General features: G+C 39.6%; 1 protein-coding gene across 10 annotated transcripts in view; it reads left to right on the top strand.

Moving 5' to 3' along the window:
* The first annotated feature begins 2,889 nt into the window (after positions 1-2,889).
* DDX6 (DEAD-box helicase 6) overlaps positions 2,890-24,553 on the top strand; it is a 33,070-nt gene continuing 11,406 nt past the window's right edge. For 2 of the 10 annotated variants that reach the window (XM_067039085.1, XM_067039082.1), the window contains exons 1-8: positions 3,940-4,042; positions 6,310-6,784; positions 9,529-9,592; positions 10,749-10,853; positions 20,538-20,667; positions 21,576-21,722; positions 22,869-22,963; positions 24,416-24,538. In XM_067039085.1, the coding sequence (XP_066895186.1) occupies positions 6,585-6,784; positions 9,529-9,592; positions 10,749-10,853; positions 20,538-20,667; positions 21,576-21,722; positions 22,869-22,963; positions 24,416-24,538 (864 nt within the window). In that variant the 5' untranslated portion in view covers positions 3,940-4,042; positions 6,310-6,584. Of the gene's footprint in view, positions 3,081-3,461; positions 3,551-3,667; positions 3,802-3,939; positions 4,043-6,309; positions 6,785-9,528; positions 9,593-10,748; positions 10,854-20,537; positions 20,668-21,575; positions 21,723-22,868; positions 22,964-24,415; positions 24,539-24,553 lie in introns of those variants that run through there. The other 8 variants (XM_059070077.2, XM_067039083.1, XM_059070079.2 and 5 more) reach the window with 8 other exon arrangements.

Raw genomic sequence — 24,553 nt, 5'->3', positions numbered from 1 at the left:
CATTTATTCCAACAAAATGTGCCCGGTGTGGTCTCTCAGCGATGAAAGACATCTGCTGAGTAGGCATTAACTTCAGTGTAGTACTTGCACCTCTCTGAGGATGTCTTACTAAGCCCTCAGTGGGCTGACGCTGCTTCATTTTCTTCAGGTATATAAACTGGAGGCAAATTTTACCTGCTCTGAAGTCCAAAGAAAATGGTACTTGGCTCCTTGGGCTCATTAGCCTTTAGGCTTGGTAATTACCAGATGTTGCTCAGGCATATTCGGAAAAGAACTTTATCTGTTGAACTTTCTTTTGGAAAATCAGAACATTATACGCAAATTGTGAAGGAGGGGAAATGCTGTACTAGAAAGCTTAGCCAGGTGTGACATAATCATTTTCTTGAGGATGTGGTGTGGCGAACTTTTTTTCTTCTAGGTAATGAACACATTTGCTTGTAGTTCGAGTTAAAAAAAAAAAAAAGCTATTATGTTTCCTTTAAAAAAACGTGTAGAACGTCAAAAGTGTGAAATCCATTTTAGCCCGTTGGAAATATTTGGGTTTTTAAGATAGTATCACAGATGTATATATTCCAGGTTCAAATTACTTGGAATTCTAGATTCTAACTATTATAAACTGAAGTTGAAATCAAATGTAAATTAACCTGTGATTTTTTTTTTCTTCTAGTTATTTTTAGCTAAATAACCAAGGATAGGATGTGAGGCTGGCAAACAATATTTGCTGGGAGGACCCTTAATGTGATCGAATTCCAAGTAGAATTTTTTAGTCACATCTCATTCTTACACACACACACACACACACACACACACACACGAATCCTGTTGTGTTTTAAACAGATATTGAAAACGTCAACTCTATCTGTGAATCTTTTTCTTTTTTAAGATATCTTTCCTACAGACAGAATCTCTAGGAGCCAGCCAACAATCCAGGCCTAACACTTTAGCTAACAGCTTTATAGTTCAAAAAAAGTAGGGTGGGGGAAGTGGGAGTGAGTAAAAACAAAATGAAAATGACCAATATGTTTTGGGAAACACTTTACTACAGTTATTAGGTGACCTCACTGGGGATAGCATGCTCTCCAGAAACCATATTTACCACGAATCACCCAAACTATTATATTCAATAAGGTCAAAGGCCTGGATTTATGTAATATCTTTAAATTTACATTTTATAAATATAAGGATACTGTGTGTATTATCAAATAATTCATCTGTATTTCTAAAGTGTCATATTTTCTATCGTTCTTGTTAATCTGTTTGAACTAGGGAGAAAAAAAGGTATTGAGATAGTTGAATACTGGATCCATCAATCACTAAAATTGAACCAAGATCCAAGTTTTCATAGTTTAATTCTAAACCATCCATACTTCTCACCAGAAAACTGATAAGGGCTGACATAAATAACTCAGTTAGAAGGATATCTGACTATCTTATAAAAACATTATGCAGAATCTTTAAAGGTGTTAGCCCTGGCAGGATTCCTAAGTGAGAATAGGCAGCTATACCATATTCTACTTTTGGTGGCCTCCTCACTTTTGGTTTTTGTCATGACTTAAACCAGGCCCCCTTTGAAGGTTTATTTGTGAACACAAACCTTTCTCCTTTGGCTGGTCTCATCTTTTTAGTGGTCTAGGGAAAGAGACCGAGGCCGGCTGTGGCCTATTTTAAATCCTTAGGTTCCTCTCCCTCCCACTCCTTGCCCTCCTCCCCTCCACATTCCTGCTACATGGAAGGGCAGTGGGGCTTCATAACTCAACATTTTATTAAAGAACCACTTAGCCATTCTCTCACCAGGATGGGCACAAGATGCCGGTTATTCCCTTAGATGAGTGGGTTTTTAAAAAGCTGGGTGGGAGACCCCATGCTACAAATTTAATTTAAAAACTGTTAAAGGAACCTTTTTTAAAATCTCAAGAACAGCCTTTTCACACTTCTGTACCACCTTTCCATTGGCTGTGTGTAAATAAACAAAGACCGCCAAGTGAGAACAGGCTATTTTTTTCTAAGCTTGCTACAGCTTGGGACTTTCAGGCCGGCAGTAAAAAAAAAAAAAAAAAAAAAAAAGGGGGTGGGTGGAGTAGGCTTCAGGGTATGCTCTGGTTGGAGGTTAACTCGCGGAAGCTGGAGGCGGGCTAACTAGAAGCCGGGCATCTAACGTGATTGGTTGGGGGGGGGAAACATATTTGGCTTTCTCTGATTGGTCCCGAGTTGGTAACAAGGGCAAAAATTTGGGAAGCTGGCAGTCAATTACCGACTCCTGCCCGTTCTAAGCTGGTCGCTGCAGAGGCTGTGGTTTGGCTTCCCGTGTTGGTTGCAGCAGAGGTTGTGGGTCGGAGTTTGTTGTCAACATATGGTCCCGTCATTGCCCTGTATATTGTCTGTCAGCTGGGTGAGACCCAGGTTTTAATTTTCCCTTGACCTAGATAACGTTCTAGCTTCCGGTTTTTGTTTTACCTGGAACAAGATTGCATTCCTGTTATTTCTGTTAAGGATAAACGGAGACATTAGGATATGGAAAGTATTTATGGGAACAAATACATAAGGGTCTTTCTGATGAGGGTCAGGCTGGAGAAAGAATCACCCTCGGTCCTCTGCCCATTTCCGTACACAACTCCTATTACCATTACAACTGACTCCTTAGCAGCATTTCTTTCCTTCGGGGGAGGCTCGGCCTCCTTGGTTCCCTCTCTTTGAGGACTGCCCTTTGGGGCCGAGAGGGGAGGATCGCTGTCCCAGTCTCCCACTCCCCTTCCCGAAGCTCGCTTTCCGGGTTCCGGCCCGAGTTGCACCCCAGCTACCCCGCACCCCACGCCCGCCCAATCCTCCTACAGCGTTCTCCACCCCCGCCCCCTCCCGCCCGAGCACAGCGCCCCCTGTCCCCCGCCGCGCGCCCTCCCCGGTTCTCCCCACCGCACCGGTCCCGGCCGGCCCCGCTTCCGGTTCCCACACCTGGGCGCGTGCCGGCGCCTCCGGACCACTGGTTCCGCGCGTTCCTGCATGGAGGCGCGCCCCGGAGGGGCTCGAACAGACGCGACCCCCTTGGTCCTGCAGCAGCTTCCCCGGCCCGCGGGAGATGTCAGGTCAGCTCTCCCGTCCCCGAGTCGCTACCCGGTCCTTGGTCAGGAATACGCAGATCCTCCTCGGGTCCCAAGCCTTCCCAGCCACCATTCCCCGATCATTTCTCCTCAGCTGTGGAAAAAGCAGCCCTCCTTTCTCTTCAGAAAGGGACCCTATTTTCCCTTCAACTTCCCTCAACTTGGGCCCCCGTGAGCCTCCAGTCGGTGGGAAAGCACTACCCTCCATTTTCGCCTCAGGGACGTTCCTCGGCCCGGTTTCTCCTGCTACGAAGCAGAAGAGGCAGAGGCGCCGCGGCAGGCTAAGCGGCTGCAGCTGGGCCCTCGCCATCTTGCGCGGAGGAGGAGTCGCGGCGGCCGCCATGCGGAGAGCTAAGGGGCGGGGGTGTTGCGGGCGAGGGAGGGGGCGGGGGAGCCGAGTTAGCTCGGCCCGGGCGGCGGCTTCGGCGGCGCCTTGAGAGCGGGCAGCGGCGGAGGTAGGGCTGGGCGGCCCGGGAGTGGGCGAGCGCTGGCAGGCTGGCCCACCGGCCCCTGGAGTGGAGCGGGCGGGGGGCGGGGCGGGGGGCGGCCGAAGCGAGGGGCCGGGTGGGGGCGGGCGGAGGTTTCCGAGGAGGAAGGAGCCGCCGCCATTTTGGGAGCTTCGAGTCAACAATAAAGGACCGAGGGTACAGAGCGGGAGTGGCCTCAGTGGTAGGACTCGGGCCCGAGCCGCGAGGAGTGGGGTGAGGTGAGGGGGTGGAGGTCGGCGGTGCAGCGGGGGCTGCGGGGAGTCCCCCCTCCCCCGGCCGGCGTGGGGGGCGCTCTGAGACGGAGGCCTGAGGCCTGGTCGGGCCCGGGGAAGGAAGGCGGGCGGCAGCTGTGGGGCGGGGGCGCCCGGGAGGAGTGGAATAGAGCACTGTTGTGCCCGGCGGGGTCCGGAGGAGGAGCGGGAGAATTCCTCGGAGGAGCTTTGTGGGAGACATGGGAAGGTGGGATCGTAGGGGGAGGCAAGGACTTAGGGAGATAGTGGAGGTTATAGGGTACGAGGCGGCCCTATAGGGGGCGGCAGGGATATGCAGTAGCGGAAGGCTGGGTTTCGAAGAGGATCGGCTGCTTGACGGAGTAAGGCCTTGCAGGTCGATAACAAGGGGGTGATTATGGAGCCCCAGAGTCATGGAGGAAAGGAGGGGCCGCCGTCTGACTTAAGGGTTTCTCTTTGGGGCCTTTTGGGGGAGCCCCTATTGTTTCCTACCCGCGGATCTGGTTCCCTGCTCTTGTTGCGCAGATATGATTGCAGGGCCCCAACCCTTTTGTGTTTATGGGCCCAGGGACCTGACTCGAAGTGTGTGGGGTTTGGGGGGGGGTGTTGAAGGGGAGGGAAACAAATTATTTGCCTACGGCTATGGGGCTCAAATCACCGGCTTGTTTCTTTCCCTTATCGCTCACTCCCCTTTCTCTTCCATAGTCCCCTCACCCTTTCAAAATAGAATGGTCACTCCAACTTGCAGAGCAAGCTTAGAGAAACTGCGCTGCATTCTCACACAAAAGGTCTTTTTGGAGATGACGATACTGTTTTGGGTGTGAAACTGTCAATTGCTAACTACAGTCTGGGAAGTGCTGTAATTAACTTCGCTAGGGGTTCCTCCCAACTCGTCTCTGTTTCGTTCGTATTTTTGAAAATGTAGAAATATAACTTGCAAATCTAAATTGGGAAGGGGTAGGAGGAATATTTCTTTTCCTGAGACGTAGAGCTGCAGTGCTTAATTAAGAGGGGAGCAGTTATCACATAGTCACATTTTGGATGCAGGGAGGTATGAGGTCTTACGTGCATGATGGACAGTAATGATATTTAATTTTTAGAAGTTGCCACCTTCATCCTCTTAGTGCTTGCAAATAAGTAAGTCTTCTGGTATGAAGTAGGTGATACGCTGATCATAATATAAACCTGTCAATACAGGAAACCAGTTACTACCTTGCATTGAAATTGGGTGGCTCTTAACCACCCTTTGCCTAAGAGGTCACTCAGCTTCTGGGAGACTTGGAAATATACAGCTTTGTGTACGTGATAATCAGGATTTGCTTGTGAGCAACTTTATTTTCAATTTTAAAAAAGACATCAAAGAGTTTCTTAATTTTATTGTTTGAGAAACCTTGGTGTATGGCAGAAAAGCTAATTAATAAGCTAGTGTATATTTGGTAAGAAATGTAAAGGAGTTAAAGAACAAAGCAAACAGAGTAGCCCTTTATTTTCTGGCCTTTTTCCCCCCGGCTTTTAAATTACATTTTCATTTACTTCCTTTAAAAATAATTTTATTTGGGCAATAATTTAAAAAATTTTAAAATTAACTTAATTAGTACTCTGGGTTTCCTGGAAAGTTTGATTAAAGTTACTAGTTTCTTTAGCCTTTCACAGATTTTTTTTTTTAACACAGGTAATTTCCTTTTTGTGTTTTTGTAATTTAAAAAAAATGCTACTTCAAGTTGGGATGTACTTTTTGAAAAGTGTTATATTTTAAAACGTAGCCGTTTATTTAGTGTTCAGCTTTAAGGTAGCTAAAGGTTTTCTTGGTTGTTTTTCAAGCAAAAGATTTTGACATGTAGACATATTTATATCCCTTGACTGCTTAGGTTACTGTTTTAAAGGGCAAAAACATAAGGGAAAAAAGAAAATATTTTTCTTTATAAAGTTTAACTTCTGTCGTTCAAATTCATAAGGGCATAAATGTGTTCTTCTGAAAGCATAAGGTGAAGTAAAAAGCTCGACTCTTCAAGGATTCTCAGTTGTCAGAAATAGAAAAAAAATTAATGAATTGTCTTGCCTTGTTCATTTGTAGATTTACATTAAGTTGTGTGATACTTCATTGAGTTGTAATGCAACTGAGTGTAATGACTCATTGACTAAGAGGTGGCAGAGACTTCAGAGAATTCATCAGGGAGGAAACAAGGGAAGAGATTGTCGTTTGACAACTAATGCTAACTTAATCACAGTATCTTTCTACTTGGTATTCTTTGGGTTGCTTTAAACTGACGGTTTAAAATTTTGAGATCAGTCTTGGTGCTGGTTTGGTTTTTGAGGCAATTCATCTTTTTGTGTCTTTCCTAGCTTGGCTAGTGATTTGGTCTCAGTGCAGCTATATTCCTAATTCTTTAATTTAAAAGAAGAGAGTGCTTCTAAAAGAGTTCTTTAAAAGGGAAACGAAAAAGTTTTTTTCTAATTTTACTCTGTTTGCTAATTTAACTTTTTTCTTTGTTTCAGACTGAAGTGAGCGAATTCAGATATATAACTCAACCTTGTTAGAGGGCTTTATTAAAAAATAAAGAGTTGATTCCGTGCATGAGAGCAAGTTACTGCTGCTTACCGTTCAGAGACTTACAGGTGCTTACCTGCATTGCAATAAAGGACTCATATATTGAGCAAGACTTATATTTATCTCTTCGTTTTGGAGAGCCTAATAAACTGTTATTACAGTTTCTCTACTGACTTTCAAAAGTTTTGAAGTTTGAAAGAGACATCTTTACAATTAATACAGCATGAGCACGGCCAGAACAGAGAACCCTGTTATAATGGGTCTATCCAGTCAAAATGGTCAGCTGAGGGGCCCTGTGAAGCCCAGTGGTGGCCCCGGAGGAGGGGGCACACAGACACAGCAACAGATGAACCAGCTGAAAAACACCAACACAATCAATAATGGCACTCAGCAGCAAGCACAGAGTATGACCACCACTATTAAGTAAGTGTTAGAATAAATAATAAACACACTTGGGGGACCAAGGAGATTTATTTTGTTAGTTGTTGACTACTTTGTGTATACCTCAGTTTAACCATTTTGATTGCAAGTAGAGGACAGATGACTTTGTTTTATGGCCAGCAGGTATTTGCAATAGAAGAATGTATTTCTTTCATAACTAATTCAGGTTTATTAAGTAACTAACAGACAGGCACAGATTAATATATATTAATTTTGTATAGACTATTTTTTGAAACATTTCTGGCTTTCATAATGAGCTCAGATTTATCTTGGTTTTGCCAGTATGGCTTTATCCCTAGTGTTAGAACTTGACCTTATCCTAGTTTGAATGGCAGTTATAGCCAATTTCACATTCTAAATTTAAAGACTTGCCCAGCCTTCTGAACTTCAAACATACTCATAGAAAATTTATCCATAACTTTTTTTTAGTTTGTGACACTTTGCTCTTCTGCCTTATTTATTTACTTTTCAAATACACTTTTTCCTCCTTTTACGCACACACACAAAATAACAAGCAGTTTATGTCAGGGAACTCAGGATTTTGAACTCTTTGTAAACACATCTCTGAATAGTCCCATACCCCTTTGACAACTTTTAAAAACATAAGAGCCTCATCTTACTACGGAATACTTTTTTAAATTTGAAAGTGTGTAGGCTATCATCTTTAAGTGTACACTTTAAAGTGTTTGAGTGGTAACTATGACTCCAAAGAATCAGTTAATAGAAAATTAACATTCAAGAATCTTGACCCATTTGAGATTTGTCTTTGTTAAAAATCTAGCCATGTAAGTTGATTTAACCTCTAGAAATCTTCATAAGATGATAAAACTCTTTCAAGGAACCAAAGCTTGTGTTTTTATTACAACCTAGATCTTTTCCATGCTTAAAAAGTACTTACTAAAGAAAAATAGCCCTAACTTCCAACAGAATTGGTTTGGTCACTGGGAGAATTGGCATTAATGCATATTCTATTATTTTTGAGATGAATATTTTAGTTAGTATAGAAATCAAGAATATTTTCTAAATTGCAGTTTGTCTTGAAAAAATATGAATAGGCTAGTAATATTTAGGCTATTTTTAATCCTTAATGATAGAAACATAAAGCTACATTGTTCTGGGCCCATGAGCCATGGCCGCTCAGCCTGCGTGTCCAGAGCCTGTGCTCCGCAATGGGAGAGGCCACAACAGTGAGAGGCCTGCTACTGCAAAAAAAAAAAAAAAAAAAAAAAAAAAACTATATTGTTTCATTTTGTATTTTCTACTTGAACTCAGATTTGAGAACAACAGTGGATTTTACTTTTTTTTTTTTTTGCTTTTCCTGGGATTAATGGTTTCTTTTCAATTCTGTGAATCTTTAAATCTCAGTTTAAATGTCATCTCTGTTATGAAGACTTCTAGATCCCATGGCTCAGAGCTCTTCTAATACCTATCTCTATTGTTTTCTCATTAAAAATTTTTTTTGTAGGCAGATTTTGCGTTGTATCTTCCCGCATTTTTATCCACTATTTAGTGAATTTGGCAATGTGGCAAGCTGGCTTACTAGGATGTTCAACTGACATTTTTGTTTGCTATGGTATAGACTGGGGTGAAAGGCTTTAGTACCATTGGATTGGTAGCAAATAGTTCCCTGTGTTACAGTATCTTGGATTATGTGGGACCTAGCTTTAAGTAAAATAATATGCTTATCTTTCTAAATCAAGATTCTTGGGATGTTTGGGGTGCTCTAATTATATGAGTTGTTACAGTTAAATCAGTGAAAGCTTATTTATTTTAAAGACACAGTTGAAAGCATTGTCTGCTTTATTGACAGTCTTTTTATTGTTAGATGCTTTGGGTATTATATTATTTGAAGTTTTTACCTGACTAAAAAGAAAATTTTTTATTACATTTTCTTTGTTATTTTCTTTCATGGTTTCAGGCATCCCCAGTAAAAAAAGATTGAGAGATGTTTACTAACAGCTAATATCGAGTTCTTCTTTTGCCAGGCACTGTGCTGAGTGCTTTATAGAAATTATTTTATGTAATTTTTAATCCCATTTTATATATGAGAGAATGGAGGTTTAGAAAAGTAACTGTTCCAAGGTCACAGAACTAATATGTAGGAGAGTCAGGGCTTGAACTCAAGTCTGAAACTTTATAGATTCCTTGGCTTTAACTAGTCACCAAGAGTTACAAACTCAGATGCCTATAGAGGACTGCCAGATTAGAGGGTACTTGCCCTGTTAAAAGGCATCGACCACTTGATTTTAAACTCCATTTACTAAGCTCTATCAAACTGTTGCCATGCAGAAATTTGGAACCAGTGTTGCTAAAGCTTCCAGGTTTTTTCAAGAAAATCCAGAATCTGGACTTTTACACAAAATCTCCTCTAATTTTTTAATGTTGGCCACTAATTTAAAACACACACTATATAGGTCAAACAAAACATATGGGTTACTAGTTTTGAAAATGGTTGGACTGTATACAACACTGCTTCTCTTAAGAGGGTGGATACCTTACTCCCTTCTATTCTTGATTTTTAAAAATTCTCCCTAGATTGTTGTGCTTTGTAAGAAAACAGTTTTTCTAAAATTGTTTATCTCTTTTGTTACCTGTATTCTTAAGTCAATGGCAATATGTTAAACTTAGTGTGCTTTTTAGAATTATAATCGAGATGAATTATCTTTGTATTTTAGAATACTAATGCTGTGAATTCTGATACTTCAATTTTACTGTATTCTCTCTAGACCTGGTGATGACTGGAAAAAGACTTTAAAACTCCCTCCAAAGGATCTAAGAATCAAAACTTCGGTAAGTTGGTTGTAACATTCAAGTGGAAAAATGATGCGGAAACTCTAAAAGTGAAGTAGTTATTTAATGGTAACAGGCACTGTGTTTACTCTTAAGTAAGTTGAAGTGGTTGAAATTGTGTAACTCATGTATGATGAGTTGCCCAAAATTTCCGCTATTTGGAGGAATTAGTAATGTATATGTATACACATTATTGCAATATATAATGTAATATTTAATATACAGTATACAATACAATGTTACTATGTATACAGTATTTAATATATAATTTATATATTAAATATTGTGTTTATATGTATATATGTCGTCTCTTTTGTGGAACGCTTTTATGGTTTTCAAGGCATTTTCTCAAAATTCTCTTGTTTCCAGCAGTACAATAAGTTTCAGCGTAGGTATTGTCCACATTTTGTGGATGAGAAAACTGAAGTTGAGAGGTTAGTTCTCTTAGCCCAGTGTTCTCAACCAAGGGCAATTTTTGTCCCCTAGGAAGCATTTAGCAATAGCTGGAGACATTTTTTTTTTTTTTGCGTTGCACAGGCCTCTCACTGTTGTGGCCTCTCCCATTGCAGAGCACAGGCTCCGGACGCGCAGGCTCAGCGGCCATAGCCCATGGGCCTAGCCGCTCCGCGGCATGTGGGATCTTACTGGACTGGGGCACGAACTGTGTCCCCTGCATCGGCAGGCAGACTCAACCACTGCGCCACCAGGGAAGCCCTGGAGACATTTTTGGTTATCATAGCTGAAGGGATGCTACAGAACAGGCCTTTACAGCAAAGAATTTTCTGGCCCAAATGTCAATAGTGTTGGACTTGAGAAACCCTGGTTTAGACTAGGATATTTGTAGGCAGTGCATGGTGGAGCTAGGGTTTGATTTCATATCTTGTGGTTTGATACTTCTATAGAAATAATAGTATTCCATTAGTCCTTAGAGAAAAATGACCACAGGGTGGCTGGTCTTTCCCCAAAACATAGTTTTTAAATGGCTTGTGTGTGTTAAAGAGAGTGGTTATTTTTCAGTTGAGCTATAGATCAAGACAGAACTAATCTGCTTATATTTATATTTTAAATGGGGTAAAGAATTAGTCTCTCAAACACTTTATTAAGCATGCTAATTACCAGAGGAACCCACTGATGTTGTTTGTTTTTGTTTGACCAGGATGTGACCTCCACAAAAGGAAATGAGTTTGAAGATTACTGTTTGAAACGGGAGTTGCTGATGGGAATTTTTGAAATGGGCTGGGAAAAGCCATCTCCTATTCAGGTATGTTTCCCTTTTTTTTATCATATATATAATGTTATGAGTTAAGTGTTACACGCTTTTTGATCTGCGGGAATGATACAGTGAAACAACAATTCTTTCCAGTTTGTATACACACACACATATATATGTACACACAGGCATACACACTTTCTGAACCTTTAAGTGGTAAGTTACAAAATCATGGCCCTTTACTTCTAAATATTTCAGTGTGTATTTCCTAAGAATAGGGATAGTCTCTGAATAATCATAGTACAGTTATGTTCAGTCAGTTGAACTTCAATGCAGTATTTCTATCTCATCTGTCATTTGTAGACTTATTTTTAATTGGCCCTCAGATTTTGTCTTAAAGCATTTTTTTTCTCTTCTGTACAGGACCTATCCTAGGATCAGGTATTGCATATAATGGTTACATCTCTTTTAGTAGTGAGCATTTCCCTATTCTTTTTTTGTCTTTTATGACATGTTAAAAATATGGCGCCCTTCCCTTTTTTTTTTTTCCCTCTAGTAGAACATTCCTCATTTTGGGTTTGTCTCATGTTTCCATGTGATTAGATTCAAGTTATGCATTCTTAGCCAGAATACTGCAGAAGTCACATTTTGGGGTATAGTGTTCATCTATTCCTCAAGGGTGATCTTAATTTTGATTACCCTTTCGAAGTGGTGTCTTGATTTTTCTACTGTATAATTATTGCTCCCACCACCACCTTGAAACTAATAAACAGTCTTTGGGGATACAGATATACTACTCTTGGTAAAAATTTCCCCTAACTCCTCCTTATGTATCTATATATTATCAGTGTGGACTCATGAATTACTTTTTTTTTTTTTTTTTTTTAAACTCAGGCCTGTCACTGTTGTGGCCTCTCCTGTTGCGGAGCACAGGCTCCAGACATGCAGGCTCAACAGCCATGGCTCGCAGGCCCAGGCGCTCAGTGGCATGTGGGATCTTCCCAGACCAGGGCACGAACCCGTGTCCCCTGCATTGGCAGGTGGACTCTCAACCACTGAGCCACCAGGGAAGCCCAACTTTTTTTTTTTTTTAATGGTATTTTAAAAATATATAAAAATTTATTTATTTTTTATTCTGGCTGCATTAGGTCTTCGTTGCTGTGCGCGGGCTTTCTCTAGTTGTGGTGAGGGGAGGCTACTCTTCGTTGCGGTGCACGGGCTTCTCATTGCTGTGGCCTCTTGTTGTGAAGCACAGGCTCTAGGCGCATGGGCTTCAGTAGTTGTGGCACATGGGCTTAGTTGCTCCTGTGGCATTGGCAGGCAGACTCTTAACCACTGTGTCACCAGAGAAGTCCCTTTAATGGTATTTTTGTGCTTGAATTGTCCCATATTTGGCCATTGTGAGCTCCTTCAGGCCGGTTCCTTTGTGTTTGTAATGTGCCTCTTTCATTTTTTTCCTCTGATAGACTACACTCATGCATAGCCTCCCGCATTATCAGCATTCCCCACAAGAGCAATATTTGTTACAACTGATGAACCTGTGTTGACACATTATCACCCAAAGTCCATAGTTTGCATTAGGGTTCATTCTTGGTATTGTACATTCTATGGGTTTGAACAAATGTGTAATGACACGTGTCCACCATTATAGTATCATACAGAATAGTTTCACTGACCTCTGTGCTCCACCTATTCACCCCTCCCTTCCCCCTTCGTTTTTCTTGAGCACTTCCTTTTTGGTATATCATGATGTCAAGCTTATCTGTAGAGCTACCCTTCCCCAGCCTCAGAATCAGCTATTTCTCCAAGGAACTCTGATTCCAATAGTGGAGAGTAGTATTAGGGACCAAGATCTAAGCACTAGGAGCACTCTTTCAGTGGAAAGAGCAAGGAAATATATGTATGTATACACATATATGCCTGTAGACCTAAACATGCATTATACATATACAGATTCGATAAATGTGTTTGTTGTCTTCACATAAATTGAAGCTGTTGAATCCAAGCTGTACTCAGGACAGACTCTGTGACATCATTGAGTACTTTTTCATTGAACAAACATGTATCAAGTGACCTAAGAAAGTGTTAGACCCTGAGGGTGTTATGATGAACAAGATAAATAGGGTTCCTGCACTCGGAGTCTGGTGCAAAGGACAGTTTATTATTCAGGTAATTTCAGTGTAATGTAATGGGCACATATATGTAGTTGAAATTGCACCTATATGTAGCCACTAGGGAAGATGGAACAACCTGGAAGAAGTGATCCATGTTCCAAGTGGGGAACACTGGAATGGTGATTGCCTGGGGATGAGAGTGTGCCTTTGTGGACAAACTGAAAGGAGTTTATTGTGGTTAGAGAAAGTATCAAGATAAAGTTATACCTCATCAGGCAATTTGAGTGCAGATATCAAAAATATTTAGGAATCTACTTTTCTGTAATATAGTTCATGTTAATCTATTTTATCTATAGGAGTGAAACATTTTATGGGCACTTTTCAGCTGTATCATTCAACTTCTACTGGATCATTCAACTTCGTATCTCTAGTACTTAGCAGGGTGCATGGCAGGAAATAGGCCCTCAGTTGTATTGCTTTGTTGGAATTATGGTTAGTGGATATCTGTAAGCGAACTTCATCTAGAGAAGTGTTTGAGAGCTCTGTCTTTGCGGTGAAGCTGCGCAAGTTGAATCCCAACTCCACTCCTTTCTAAGGAGATTATTTAAATGTCTTGAAGCCTCTGCTTTCTGACCTATAAAATTGATAGAATAATGTATACCATGGCGTTGTTGTAAAGATTAAGTGAGGTAATTCATGTTAGTATCCTTACTGCAGTGGCTAATAGGTGACAAATGCCCAATAAATGTTACGGGGTTTTATTTTGTGTTAGTTTTATCAGAAAAGGAGATTGGCTCATTTAGCAGAGTTAATTCTTAACGGACCCTTGCTGACTCCTGTTTCACACTTTTGTATTAAATTTTAAAATTCACTTTGTTATTTGCGTTCTCAGTTTGGTATAGCATATGGATAATTAACTCTCCAGCCACTTAGCCAGTCTACCATCTAGCTTTTTCTGTAAAGTAGAAATGATCTCCTTCACAGGGTTTTTATCGTGAGGATTGAAGGTCGTGTACAGGCATACCTCGTTTTACTGTGCTTTTTGTGTGTGTGGTATGCGGGCCTCTCACGTGGCCTCTCCCGCCGCGGAGCACAGGCTCCAGACACACAGGCCTAGGGGCCATGGCTCACGGGCCCAGCCGCTCCGCGGCATGTGAGATCTTCCCGGACTGGGACACGAACCCACGTCCCCTGCATAGGCAGGCGGACCCTCAACCACTGCACCACCAGGGAAGCCCTACTGTGCTTTGCTTTACTGTATTTTGCAGATACTGTGTTTGGGTTTTTATTGTTTTGTTGTTTGTTTGTTTTTTTTTTTTTTTTAAACAAATCGAAGGTTTGTGGCAACCCTGTGTTGTCAGATGATGGTTATTATTTTTAAATTAAGGTGTGTATATTGTTTTTTTACACAATACTACACACTTAATAGACTATAGTATAGTGTAAACATAACTTTTATATGTACTGGGAAACAAAAAAAATTTGTGTGACTCACTTGATTGCACTGATCTAGAACCGAATCCACAATGCTCCAAGATGTATTTTGAAATAGCAAGCAGAGTATGAATATAAAGTATTATTCTATATACCTGAGACTATCATTCACATTGCTTTTTCCTGCATTATTGTTTTGCCTGAGAATCCATGGAAAACACAAGGTAACATGCTTCTTAGAATCATTGAGTGTAACAAACCATAAATACTAGGACTTTAGAACCAAAAGAAATCTAGAAGTCCTCTAGTAAAATCCAACCTCGTGACTGGCCTTCTTCTCTTGTCTAGCTTCTCTCCTCACTTTTTTTTGTTGTTGTTATTTTTTTTTTCTTTTCCTAAAACGTGTCTATTATCTTCATAGTACTTAGTTTTACAGTTTTATCCAGGCATTTTTTTCCTCTCCAGATATAAAATCCTCTTGATCAGATGGGTGTCATATTCATTTGAATCTTTTTTAAGAGATCTGACTTAGTTGCACTTTGGCTATAAGATTATTGGAAAATGAGACACTTAAAGTCTTTTGAGACGATACAATTTTACACTGACAGGCTGGAACCAGATATACTACAGACTGCTTCCACACATCTTTCTTTGGTACAGCCATCTGTGATTCTAGTTCTAGGTCTGAATGCTGTGCCCAGTAGCATAACCATGCCATTCTGAGGCCTAGCTTTACAGGAATAGAGACTTCTTTGGAGGACCTAAGAGTCTGTCTTATTCTGCTTAACATTGAGAAACATTATATTAACTTGGGGATGATTGGTGACAGCGCTTGCTGCTTCCAGACCTTAGGCACAACTTTTGAAGACTTTTTAGGTAAGAAGGTGATAGATTTGCAAGTAGTTCATTATTGAGGGAAACATGCAAGTTCCTTCTTTTGGCAACCAAATTTCATGTCAAGTGGGGAATCTCAAATTATTTTGAGAAATTATTTTGTTAACCAAGTCTAACTGGTCTTTTATTAAATTTATAGTTAAGAATTAGAACATTCTTAATTCTTTTGTAATTCATTCCTCCTGCTAACATGGATTTATTGCCAAAAGAATTATTTTCCTAAATTCTCAAAGTCTTTAAATGCATGTCTTCATTGGTTACTATGGTAAAATTGGGGTGTGTTCCTTAAGCTGGAGATGTTCTTTTTGAAATTACTATCTTCCATCTCCTTTTTTTCTGGGTAGCAGTAGATGTCTTAACCATTGCTTACCTCCTCCACAATACCCATATTTTTTTCCCCTGAAATTAAGGTTCTTAAATTCAACTGGTCCTAGGTAGTAAAAAGAAGCAGCTACTCTAAAAGCAGCTAGCTGGGCAATTTGGAGCCCTTTTAGGTACTATACTTTTGTAAAATGCCTCTCACTACTAGGAAATTGGAAGGTATCCCATTCTTTGGTTGTAGGCAACAGAAACCAACTTGGGTTAACTTAAGCAAAAGGAAATTTATAGAATATCAGGAATTCACAAGATTAGGGAGAAGACTGGAGAAAACACACTTGGCATTGGCCAAGAACCAAGGCAGCCCTAAAGGGCTCAGGAAGCTGTAAATTTGTTATAGGATGCACTATAGAAATTTCAATTCTTAGAAGGGAGCATTCAGCCAGCCTGACTTCAGTCATTGTCCTCCATTTAGCTGAGGAAGTTGGCTAGGCTATCCATTGGGGTGGGGAGGATGTAATTCCTCAAAAGGAAAGTTAGGGTGCTACTAAGAAAGGGGAATGGATAGTAGGGCTATAAAAACACAATAAATACATACTGGCTCAGTCCCTAGACCTTACATGGAACATGGACTTTGGAGAGCTAAAGTGGCAGAATCAGACCTTAATACGGTCATGGGGTTGTTTCTGTTTTTTGTGTTGTTTTTTTTTTTTTTGGTTTTGTTTTTGGTTGCTTTGTTTTGTTTTTGGTGGCCTTAGGGTATAAATCACACAGCACACAATTCACACATTTTAAGTATACAATTCATTGTTTTTTAGTATATTCACAGTTGTGCAGTCACATAACTAAAACAGTCAGTTTTAGAACATTTTCATCACCCCAAAAAGAAACTTCTTTAGTAATCACCCTTCATCTTCCCCTAGCTCTAAGCAACCACTAATCTACTTTTGTCTGTATGGATTGGCTTTTTCTGGACAATTTCATGTAAATGGAATCATACAAGCTCTTTTGTGATTGGCTGTTTTGACTTAGCATGTTTTTAGGGCTCATCCATATTGTAGCATGTCTCAGTACTCCATCCCTTTTTATTGTTGAATAATATTCCACTGTATAGCTATACCACACTGGTTTATCCATTCTTCAGTTGGTAGGGTTGTTTCCACTGTTAGCTGTTATGAATAATGCTCCTTTGAACACTGGTATACGAATTTTTGTGTTGAGATATTTTCATTTCACTTGGGTATATACCTAAGAGTAGAATTGCTGGTTCATATGGTAACTCTTTAACCTTTTGAGAAACTGCCAGACTGTTTTCCAAAATGGCTGTACATTGTACTTAGGTATAGGTATATGAGGTACCGATTTCTCTGTTTGCAAACCGAAGTTCAAATCCTGGTTCTAACATTTCTTGCTTTGTGACCTTCGGTAAAATAGTCTGAGGATCCATTTGTCAGTTGTAAAACAAAACATACCTAACTTGAAAGGATATAATAACGTTAAGTATCTAAGCATAGTGTCCATCACGGTAAGTTTTTAAAAATTATTTAGCTTCCGTCCTCCTTTCTCTTCTCCCTGGCAGCTCCCCATGACTTCCTCTTGGGTTTCAAAGCTGTCTGAGTCGTACTGGAATTCTCTTGCTGAATTCATATTACTTAATCTTCCTAGCAAACAGTGGTAAGAGATGGTGTGGATATACTGGATTTCCTGACTGCTAATCATAATGATCACCATATGAGATAAAATACAGCGCATCTTAACTTACAGACTAGCTTACTTTGTTAAAGTCCTATCCTTAAACAGTTTCTGTAGAGCATAAGTCCTGTCAGAGTAGAGGAATAGAAGTCAATGAATGGCCTTTAAGTCAAAAGATAAACCTCAAATAGGAATTAGAATACTCCCAATCTAATTCTGCCCTTACTTCATTCAGAAGTCTTATCTTTTTAAAAAATTATTAATTTTTATTGGAGTATGGTTGCTTTACAATGTTTTGTTAGCTTCCACTGCACAACACAATGAATCAGCCATACACATACAGGTATCCCCTCCCTTTTGGACTTCCCTCCCATTTAGGTTACCACAGTGCATTAGGTAGAGTTCCCTGTGCTATACAGTACGTTCCCATCAGTTGTCTATTTTGTACCTAGTTTCAAAATGTGTATGTGTCAATCCCAGTCCCTCCCTTCCCACCCCTTTCCCCCTTGGTATCCATACATTTGTTCTCTACGTCCAAATCTCTTTCTGCTTTGCAAATAAGATCATGTATACCATTTTTCTAGATTCCATATATATGCATTATTATACGACATTTGCTTTTCTCTTTCTGACTTCACTCTGTATGACTCTCAGTTCATCTGTGTGTCTACAGATGACCCAATTTCGTTTCATTCCTTCTTATGGCTGAGTAATATTCCATTGTATATATGTACCACATCTTCTTTATCCATTCCTCTGTTGATGGACATTTAGATTGCTTCCATGTCCTGGCTATTGTAAATAGTGCTGCTGTGAACATTGGGGTGCATTTTTTTTTGAATTATGGTTTTCTCTGGGTATGTGCCCAGTAGTGAGATTGTTGGGTCATATTGTAGTTCTATTTTTAGTTTTCTAAGGAACCTCCATACTGTTCTCCATAGTGGCTGTATAAATTTATATTCTCACCAACAGTGTATGAGGGTTCCCTTTTCTCCACACCCTCTCCAGCATTTATTGTTTGTAGATTTTTTGGGTTTTTTTGTTTGTTTGTTTGTTTTGGTGGTACTGGGCCTCTCACTGTTGTGGCTTCTCCCGTTGTGGAGGGAGCACAGGCTCCGGACGCACAGGGGCTCAGGGGCCATGGCTCACGGACCCAGCCGCTCTGCAGCATGTGGGATCTTCCCGGACCGGGGCACGAACCCGTGTCCCCTGCATCGGCAGGTGGACTCTCATCCACTGCGCCACCAGGGAAGCCCTGTTTGTAGATTTTTTGATGATGGCCATTGTGACCAGTGTGAGGTGATACCTCATTGTAGTTTTGATTTGCATTTCTCTAATAGTGATGTTGAGCATCCTTTCATGTGTTTGTTGGCCATGTGTATGTCTTCTTTGGAGTAATGTCTATTTAGGTCTTCTGCTCATTTTTGGATTGGGTTGTTTGTTTTTTGATATTGAGCTGTGTGAGCTGCTTGTATATTTTGGAGATTAATCTTTGTCAGTTGCTTCCTTTGCAAATATTTTCTCCCATTCTGAGGGTTGTCTTTTCGTCTTGTTTATGGTTTCCAGAAGTCTTACCCTTTTAAAGAACCTGATTCAGGAAGTCACTGGGAGACTACCTAGCCTTTTTTTCTGCTGTAGAACTAAGTAGTATGCAGGTAACCTGTTGAAAAACCATAGAAGAGAATGAACCCATGGGGATAATGGGCCTTCAGGACAATAAAAGATTAATAGAGTTGACTCAAAGTAGGAGGGAAGAGATTAAGACCAAAGGGTCAAAACCAAGGTTTTCTTCTTTGACCTGCTTTACCATACATAATAAGCAGACTGTTTAATGCTGGCTGTAGGAACAAGATAATAGAGTGTTGTCACTGGATCATTTTTGCAGTTGTTCTGGCAGCTATGTTAGTTATTCTGACCATGTGGAACCCATCTGACCCCTGTGATTGGGGTTCTAGGATAAGCGTCATGGTGGGAAATGAAAGTCATGGTGCTTATGATTTAGATATTTCTCCAGTAACAGTTTTTTGTTTTGTTTTGTGTTTTTGGCTGCGTTGGGTCTTTGTTGCAGTGAGCGGGGGCTGCTCTTCGTTGTGGTGTGCAGGCTTCTCATTGCAGTGGCTTCTCCTGTTGCGGAGCCTGGGCTCTAGGCACGTGGGCTTCAGTAGTTTGGGCTCACGGACTCTAGAGCGCAGGCTCAGTAGTTGTGGCACACAGGCATAGTTGCTCTGAGGCATGTGGGATCTTCCCTGCCCAGGGCTCAAACCTGTGTCCCCTGCATTGGCAGGTGGATTCCTAACCACGGTGCCACCAGGGAAGTCCTTCAGTATCAGTTTTAAAGGGCTAGAGATTACTTGTTTTGGTCATTAGCTCAAGCATAGAAAGAACTAATTATTTTGGTGATTGTGAATCTCTTTTCCTAATTTATTTTCCTAATTTTCTAGTTTTAGAAATTAAAATGTTTAGTTTTAGAAGTCGAAATGTTCTGCTTCCTCTCTGTTATACCTGTTTTACTTTTTAAATTTCTCTCCATATATGTGTATTTAATATTTAGTAATTGTTAGGAATCCTTTGCTGTTGTCTAGGAAATTTGTCCTAATAAGAAATCTCATCTTCTGCAAAACACATATGACAAACTAAGCCAAATATGAAAATGAGAAGTCAGCCTTGGTAATGTGACCATGGATCAAGATAACTGGAATAGAGTTGAGACTCCAGTTGAGCACATCTCAGGACAGAAGTTGGCTGTGAGACAGACATTGGACATTATGTAATACGATTTAAAAAAAAAATCAAATAGGACCTGAGGTTAAACTTTTCCAGCTGATTCCTATTTTGTGTAGGGATAAATTATCCAACCTACAATTTTTCATTGTGGTCAAATTGGTTTACTGGTCTCAGAATATCTTATTACAGTCTTTCCCTCCAGTTTTTAATTGTGAAATGTCCTTTGCTTTTTTTCCTCTATGTATTCATGTTAGCCCAAGTTACTCGTCTTGGTTGTTGATGCTCAGCTTCCTTAGACAACACATTTGCACATGTAGACTTACATATACAGTTTTTTTATTACTTGAGTATGTATTTTATAAGCAGTTCTGGTAAATGTCAGTTGATACTGATGGTGATGTGGACTGGTCCTGCTATTTTATTTGGTTTCTACTTATTCTTGTAAAATACTTCAAAATAATACCAAAGAGCTATGTATACTTTCAGTGTGTTTTAGAGAAGAATTTGCTTATGTACTGTTTTTATTCACAAGTAATTTGCATTGTCTTGTCTCTTCCAGGAGGAGAGCATTCCCATTGCTTTATCTGGTAGGGATATTTTAGCTAGAGCAAAAAACGGAACAGGCAAGAGCGGTGCCTACCTCATTCCCTTACTTGAACGGCTAGACCTGAAGAAGGACAATATACAAGGTTAGTTGTTTGTTTAAACTGTAAATGGTGATTTAAATCTTGGAGCTATTACCATCTTTTTTTTAGTCAGAACTTAAATAATTTGGAATTCGTATTTATCCTTTTCACAGTTGTTGGCCTGGTTGTCTTGTAAAAATGATTCCTAACTTTTTAAACAGGTTTCTAGTTTTCAAAGTTCTTTCACATATTATACAGCTATGACAACGTTCCAGTGAGATAGGCAAAATATTATTGTCCTATAGATAGGAAAAGCTAAGATCTTGAGAAGTTAAATTATCTGACATAGATTACTTACAAACTGTGGAACTGAAATGTTTCTTGTGACAGCTGTGTGTCTGTAGAGTTCCTTGTAGAAACATGAACTTTTTTCTCCTTGAAGCCTTGTGGTTTGGGGATTTTAAGAGCTTAGGCAGTAAGGAAGAAACAAATTTCCATAACTTTACCCAGAGCAAGCTAATAGAGTTAAGTTTTCATCTCTGAAGCTTTTTCTTAAATTTCAGCTGTTTTTTTTCCCCAGCTTTCTTGATCTATAATTATTATTTCTGCCATCTCTCTGTTACTTACTTTCTTATGATATAAATAGAACTGGGTGGCAAGAGTTTATTTGGGTATTTTGACCAGTGAATCTCTTACTAAAATATTAATGAACTTTGGGCTAATAATTGACAACTCAAAGAACCCTTTAAGGGTTTGTAACTAAGAAGAGTACAAGAATTGTATATTATTGTTACTGAGGAAAAGTCTAAATCTGGAACACTATAATAGGTTCTCTCTTTTTTTTTTTTTTTTAGGAAATTTATTCATTTGAGTGTCTTAATTACTAGGGGAAATATTTCTGTAGCTTCTTAAACTCTTAATATATGCTGTTTTTTGGTTTTTTTTTTTCTCTGTTACTTGTTATTTTCCAGCAATGGTGATTGTTCCCACTAGAGAACTTGCTCTACAGGTCAGTCAAATTTGCATCCAGGTCAGCAAACACATGGGAGGGGCTAAAGTGATGGCAACCACAGGAGGAACCAATTTACGGGATGACATAATGAGGCTTGATGATACAGGTAGGAAATGATTGATGTAAGGTGGCTGGCTCTCTGTAATTCCACACACAGGTGTTTCCTTTCAGTAACTTATGAAAATTATTTTTTAAATTAATAAGGAACAAACATTGCAGTAGAAAAATGAATAAAGGAAATAACCATTTCATTCAAGCAAAAAAACAAATTGTTTTAGTAATTGAAAGAATATTCAGCCTTACTAGTAATTTTTAAAATTGCACATGAAAACAGTAAAGTGATATTGTACCTGTCTGATTGACAAGGTTAATTCAGATTGGCAAGGCTAATTCAGATTGCAAGGCTAATTAGTAACCAGTAATGTGAGTTTGTGGAGAAATTGGCTGTCTTGCAACATGGGGGTATAAATTGATATGATGTCTGTGGTGGGCAATTTGGCATTATATTTCAAAATTATAAATGTATATTTTTAAGAATCTTTTTTTGAAGAAATAATTGGACACATGCAAGGTTGTTTACTACAGCATGGTTTGTAGTACTGAAAAAATTGGAGCAACCTGAATGTCAGGGGAGTTTGGCTAAAATACATTGGGTATAGTCTGAAGGGAATTCCACACGGCCATTAAAGAGTGAAGCTGACCTGTATTCATTTTTTTATGAAGAGTTCTCCATGATACATTATTTAGTGAAAAAAGAAAACAGCAAGAATGAAATCCACTTATATAAAATTATACATAGAATTTTAGTCAGAATTTTATATATGATTATCATTTGATTAATTACTATATTCTTTGTGCTGTCCTGTTATTTAAAATGATTATTTTATTTGATCCTTATTACAGTCTTTGGAAGACCATTGATCTAGATTAAAGGCAAGCTACTGTATCAGAAGCTTCACATACCTTTTGTTTTTCCTTGGGGGTTGCCCCAAGACAAGGAAGTATGCCCCTTATTTGGAGCAGGTGATTTGGCAAGTTGTAGCCCCGCCCCCATGTAGCAGTGAAACTAACAGTTATTCTCTAGCCAACCAAAGGTGAAATGGAAATCCATATTCTAAAACACATCTTTGCCTCTTTGTATTATTTCTACCTCTACAGCAGTATTTCTCATAAAATATATGATAAAAACCTTTACTATATCCTTTTTGCCCCAACTAAAATTAATGAAAATATGTTTTCTAATCTTGTGTAGTGCATGTCGTGATAGCTACCCCTGGGAGAATCCTGGATCTTATCAAGAAAGGAGTAGCAAAAGTTGATCATGTCCAGATGATAGTATTGGATGAGGTAATGTCTCTTCATTTGGAAATATACTATTCTGTACTACTCTGGCTTTGTTCATAACTGCCAGTGAATGAAGCATAACCTCTTTGTGTATGAGCTTTTGTTTTTGTTTTTGTTATTTTAATTTAATTTTTGGCTGCATTGGGTCTTCGTTGCTGCACGCAGCCTTTCTCTAGTTGTGGCGAGCGGGGGCTACTTTTCGTTGCGGTGGGTGGGCTTATTGCGGTGGCTTCTCTTGTTGCAGAACACAGGCTCTAGGCACACGGGCTTCAGTAGTTGTGGCACGCAGCCTCAGTTGTGGCTCGCAGGCTCAGTAGTTGTGGCACATGGGCTTAGTTGCTCTGTGGCATGTGGGATCTTCCCAGACCAGGGCTCGAACCCATGTCCCCTGCATTGGCAGGTGAATTCTTAATCACTGCCACCAGGGAGGTCCCTATGACCTTTTAATAAATGTATGATTATTGTTGGTTCAAAGTAATTTGCTTATAAAACATGTTTACCCTTTAAAAACAATAGATGATAGGAGTAAATCAGCCTTTTGTCTTTTTCTTAGTAAAGCCAGGTTTTTATTTTTCAGTAAGAGAAATTGTTGAATAATCAATCTCAAAGCCAAGTTCATTCTAAGTCTCTTTCCATTCTGTGATTCATCTTAAGCATGTAATGTCTCTAACCCCTCATTTAACATACAACTTTGTATTGTTTGGTTTTTCGTTTCTGTTATAATGTGTTATCTCACCAGGTTATAAGTGCCTTTTAAGAACTTATTCAGCTCTGCATCTTTGGGACCTAGCAGTGTTTTATACATGTATGAAATCAATGTTGATGTTTTTAAAGTTATATTCCTGTTTGGTCTGTGTTTTAGATTACTAGAGCAGTTTCATCATGATCTAATTCGGAACAGGTTTTATCTTTGAGTAATGAGAGAGCACATTTATTAGTTACTGCATGCTAGCACTAAGTGCTTTACATGTTTTTTTCATTTAATTTTTGCAAGAATCCTGTAATGTAGGTATCCTATAAAGTAGTTACTATAGTAAGAAGACATCTTAATTTTTAAATCGTGTAAACTGGAATAGTCAATGGTTAAGAAACCTTCCAACGTAGCTAATAAGTGAAGGAGACAAGTTTTAAACCCAGGTAGTTTGACTCTGCAGCCTGTACTTTTAACCACTATACCATAATGTCTCTGTAATGGAAGTCACATTAAAATTTTGTTATGGGAACAAGGATTATATCTGTCTAGGACTTTTTTTCCTTGGAAGATGAGTATTACAGACTTTTCCCCTTCTGAATCACTGGTAGTGTGTCTTGGTGCCTTTGGACTATGCAGTGTTGTAGAAGACTTACTGTTTACAACCAGGAGCATTCCATGAACTTGCTGGATGATGCCTCATTAACCAAAGACCTTAGACATCATTTCATTGTGTTTAAGATCGTCTTCTCTTTGTACTGCAGGCAGATAAGTTGCTGTCACAGGATTTTGTGCAGATAATGGAGGATATTATTCTCACGCTACCTAAAAACAGACAGATTTTATTATATTCTGCTACTTTCCCTCTTAGTGTACAGAAGTTCATGGTGAGTATAAACCTG

This window comes from Kogia breviceps, chromosome 7, assembly GCF_026419965.1.
Source record: "Kogia breviceps isolate mKogBre1 chromosome 7, mKogBre1 haplotype 1, whole genome shotgun sequence".
In the NCBI taxonomy this organism is placed as follows: domain Eukaryota; kingdom Metazoa; phylum Chordata; class Mammalia; order Artiodactyla; family Physeteridae; genus Kogia; species Kogia breviceps.
The sequence above is the reverse complement of the archived record's forward strand: the minus strand, read 5'-3'. Positions and strand labels throughout refer to the sequence as shown.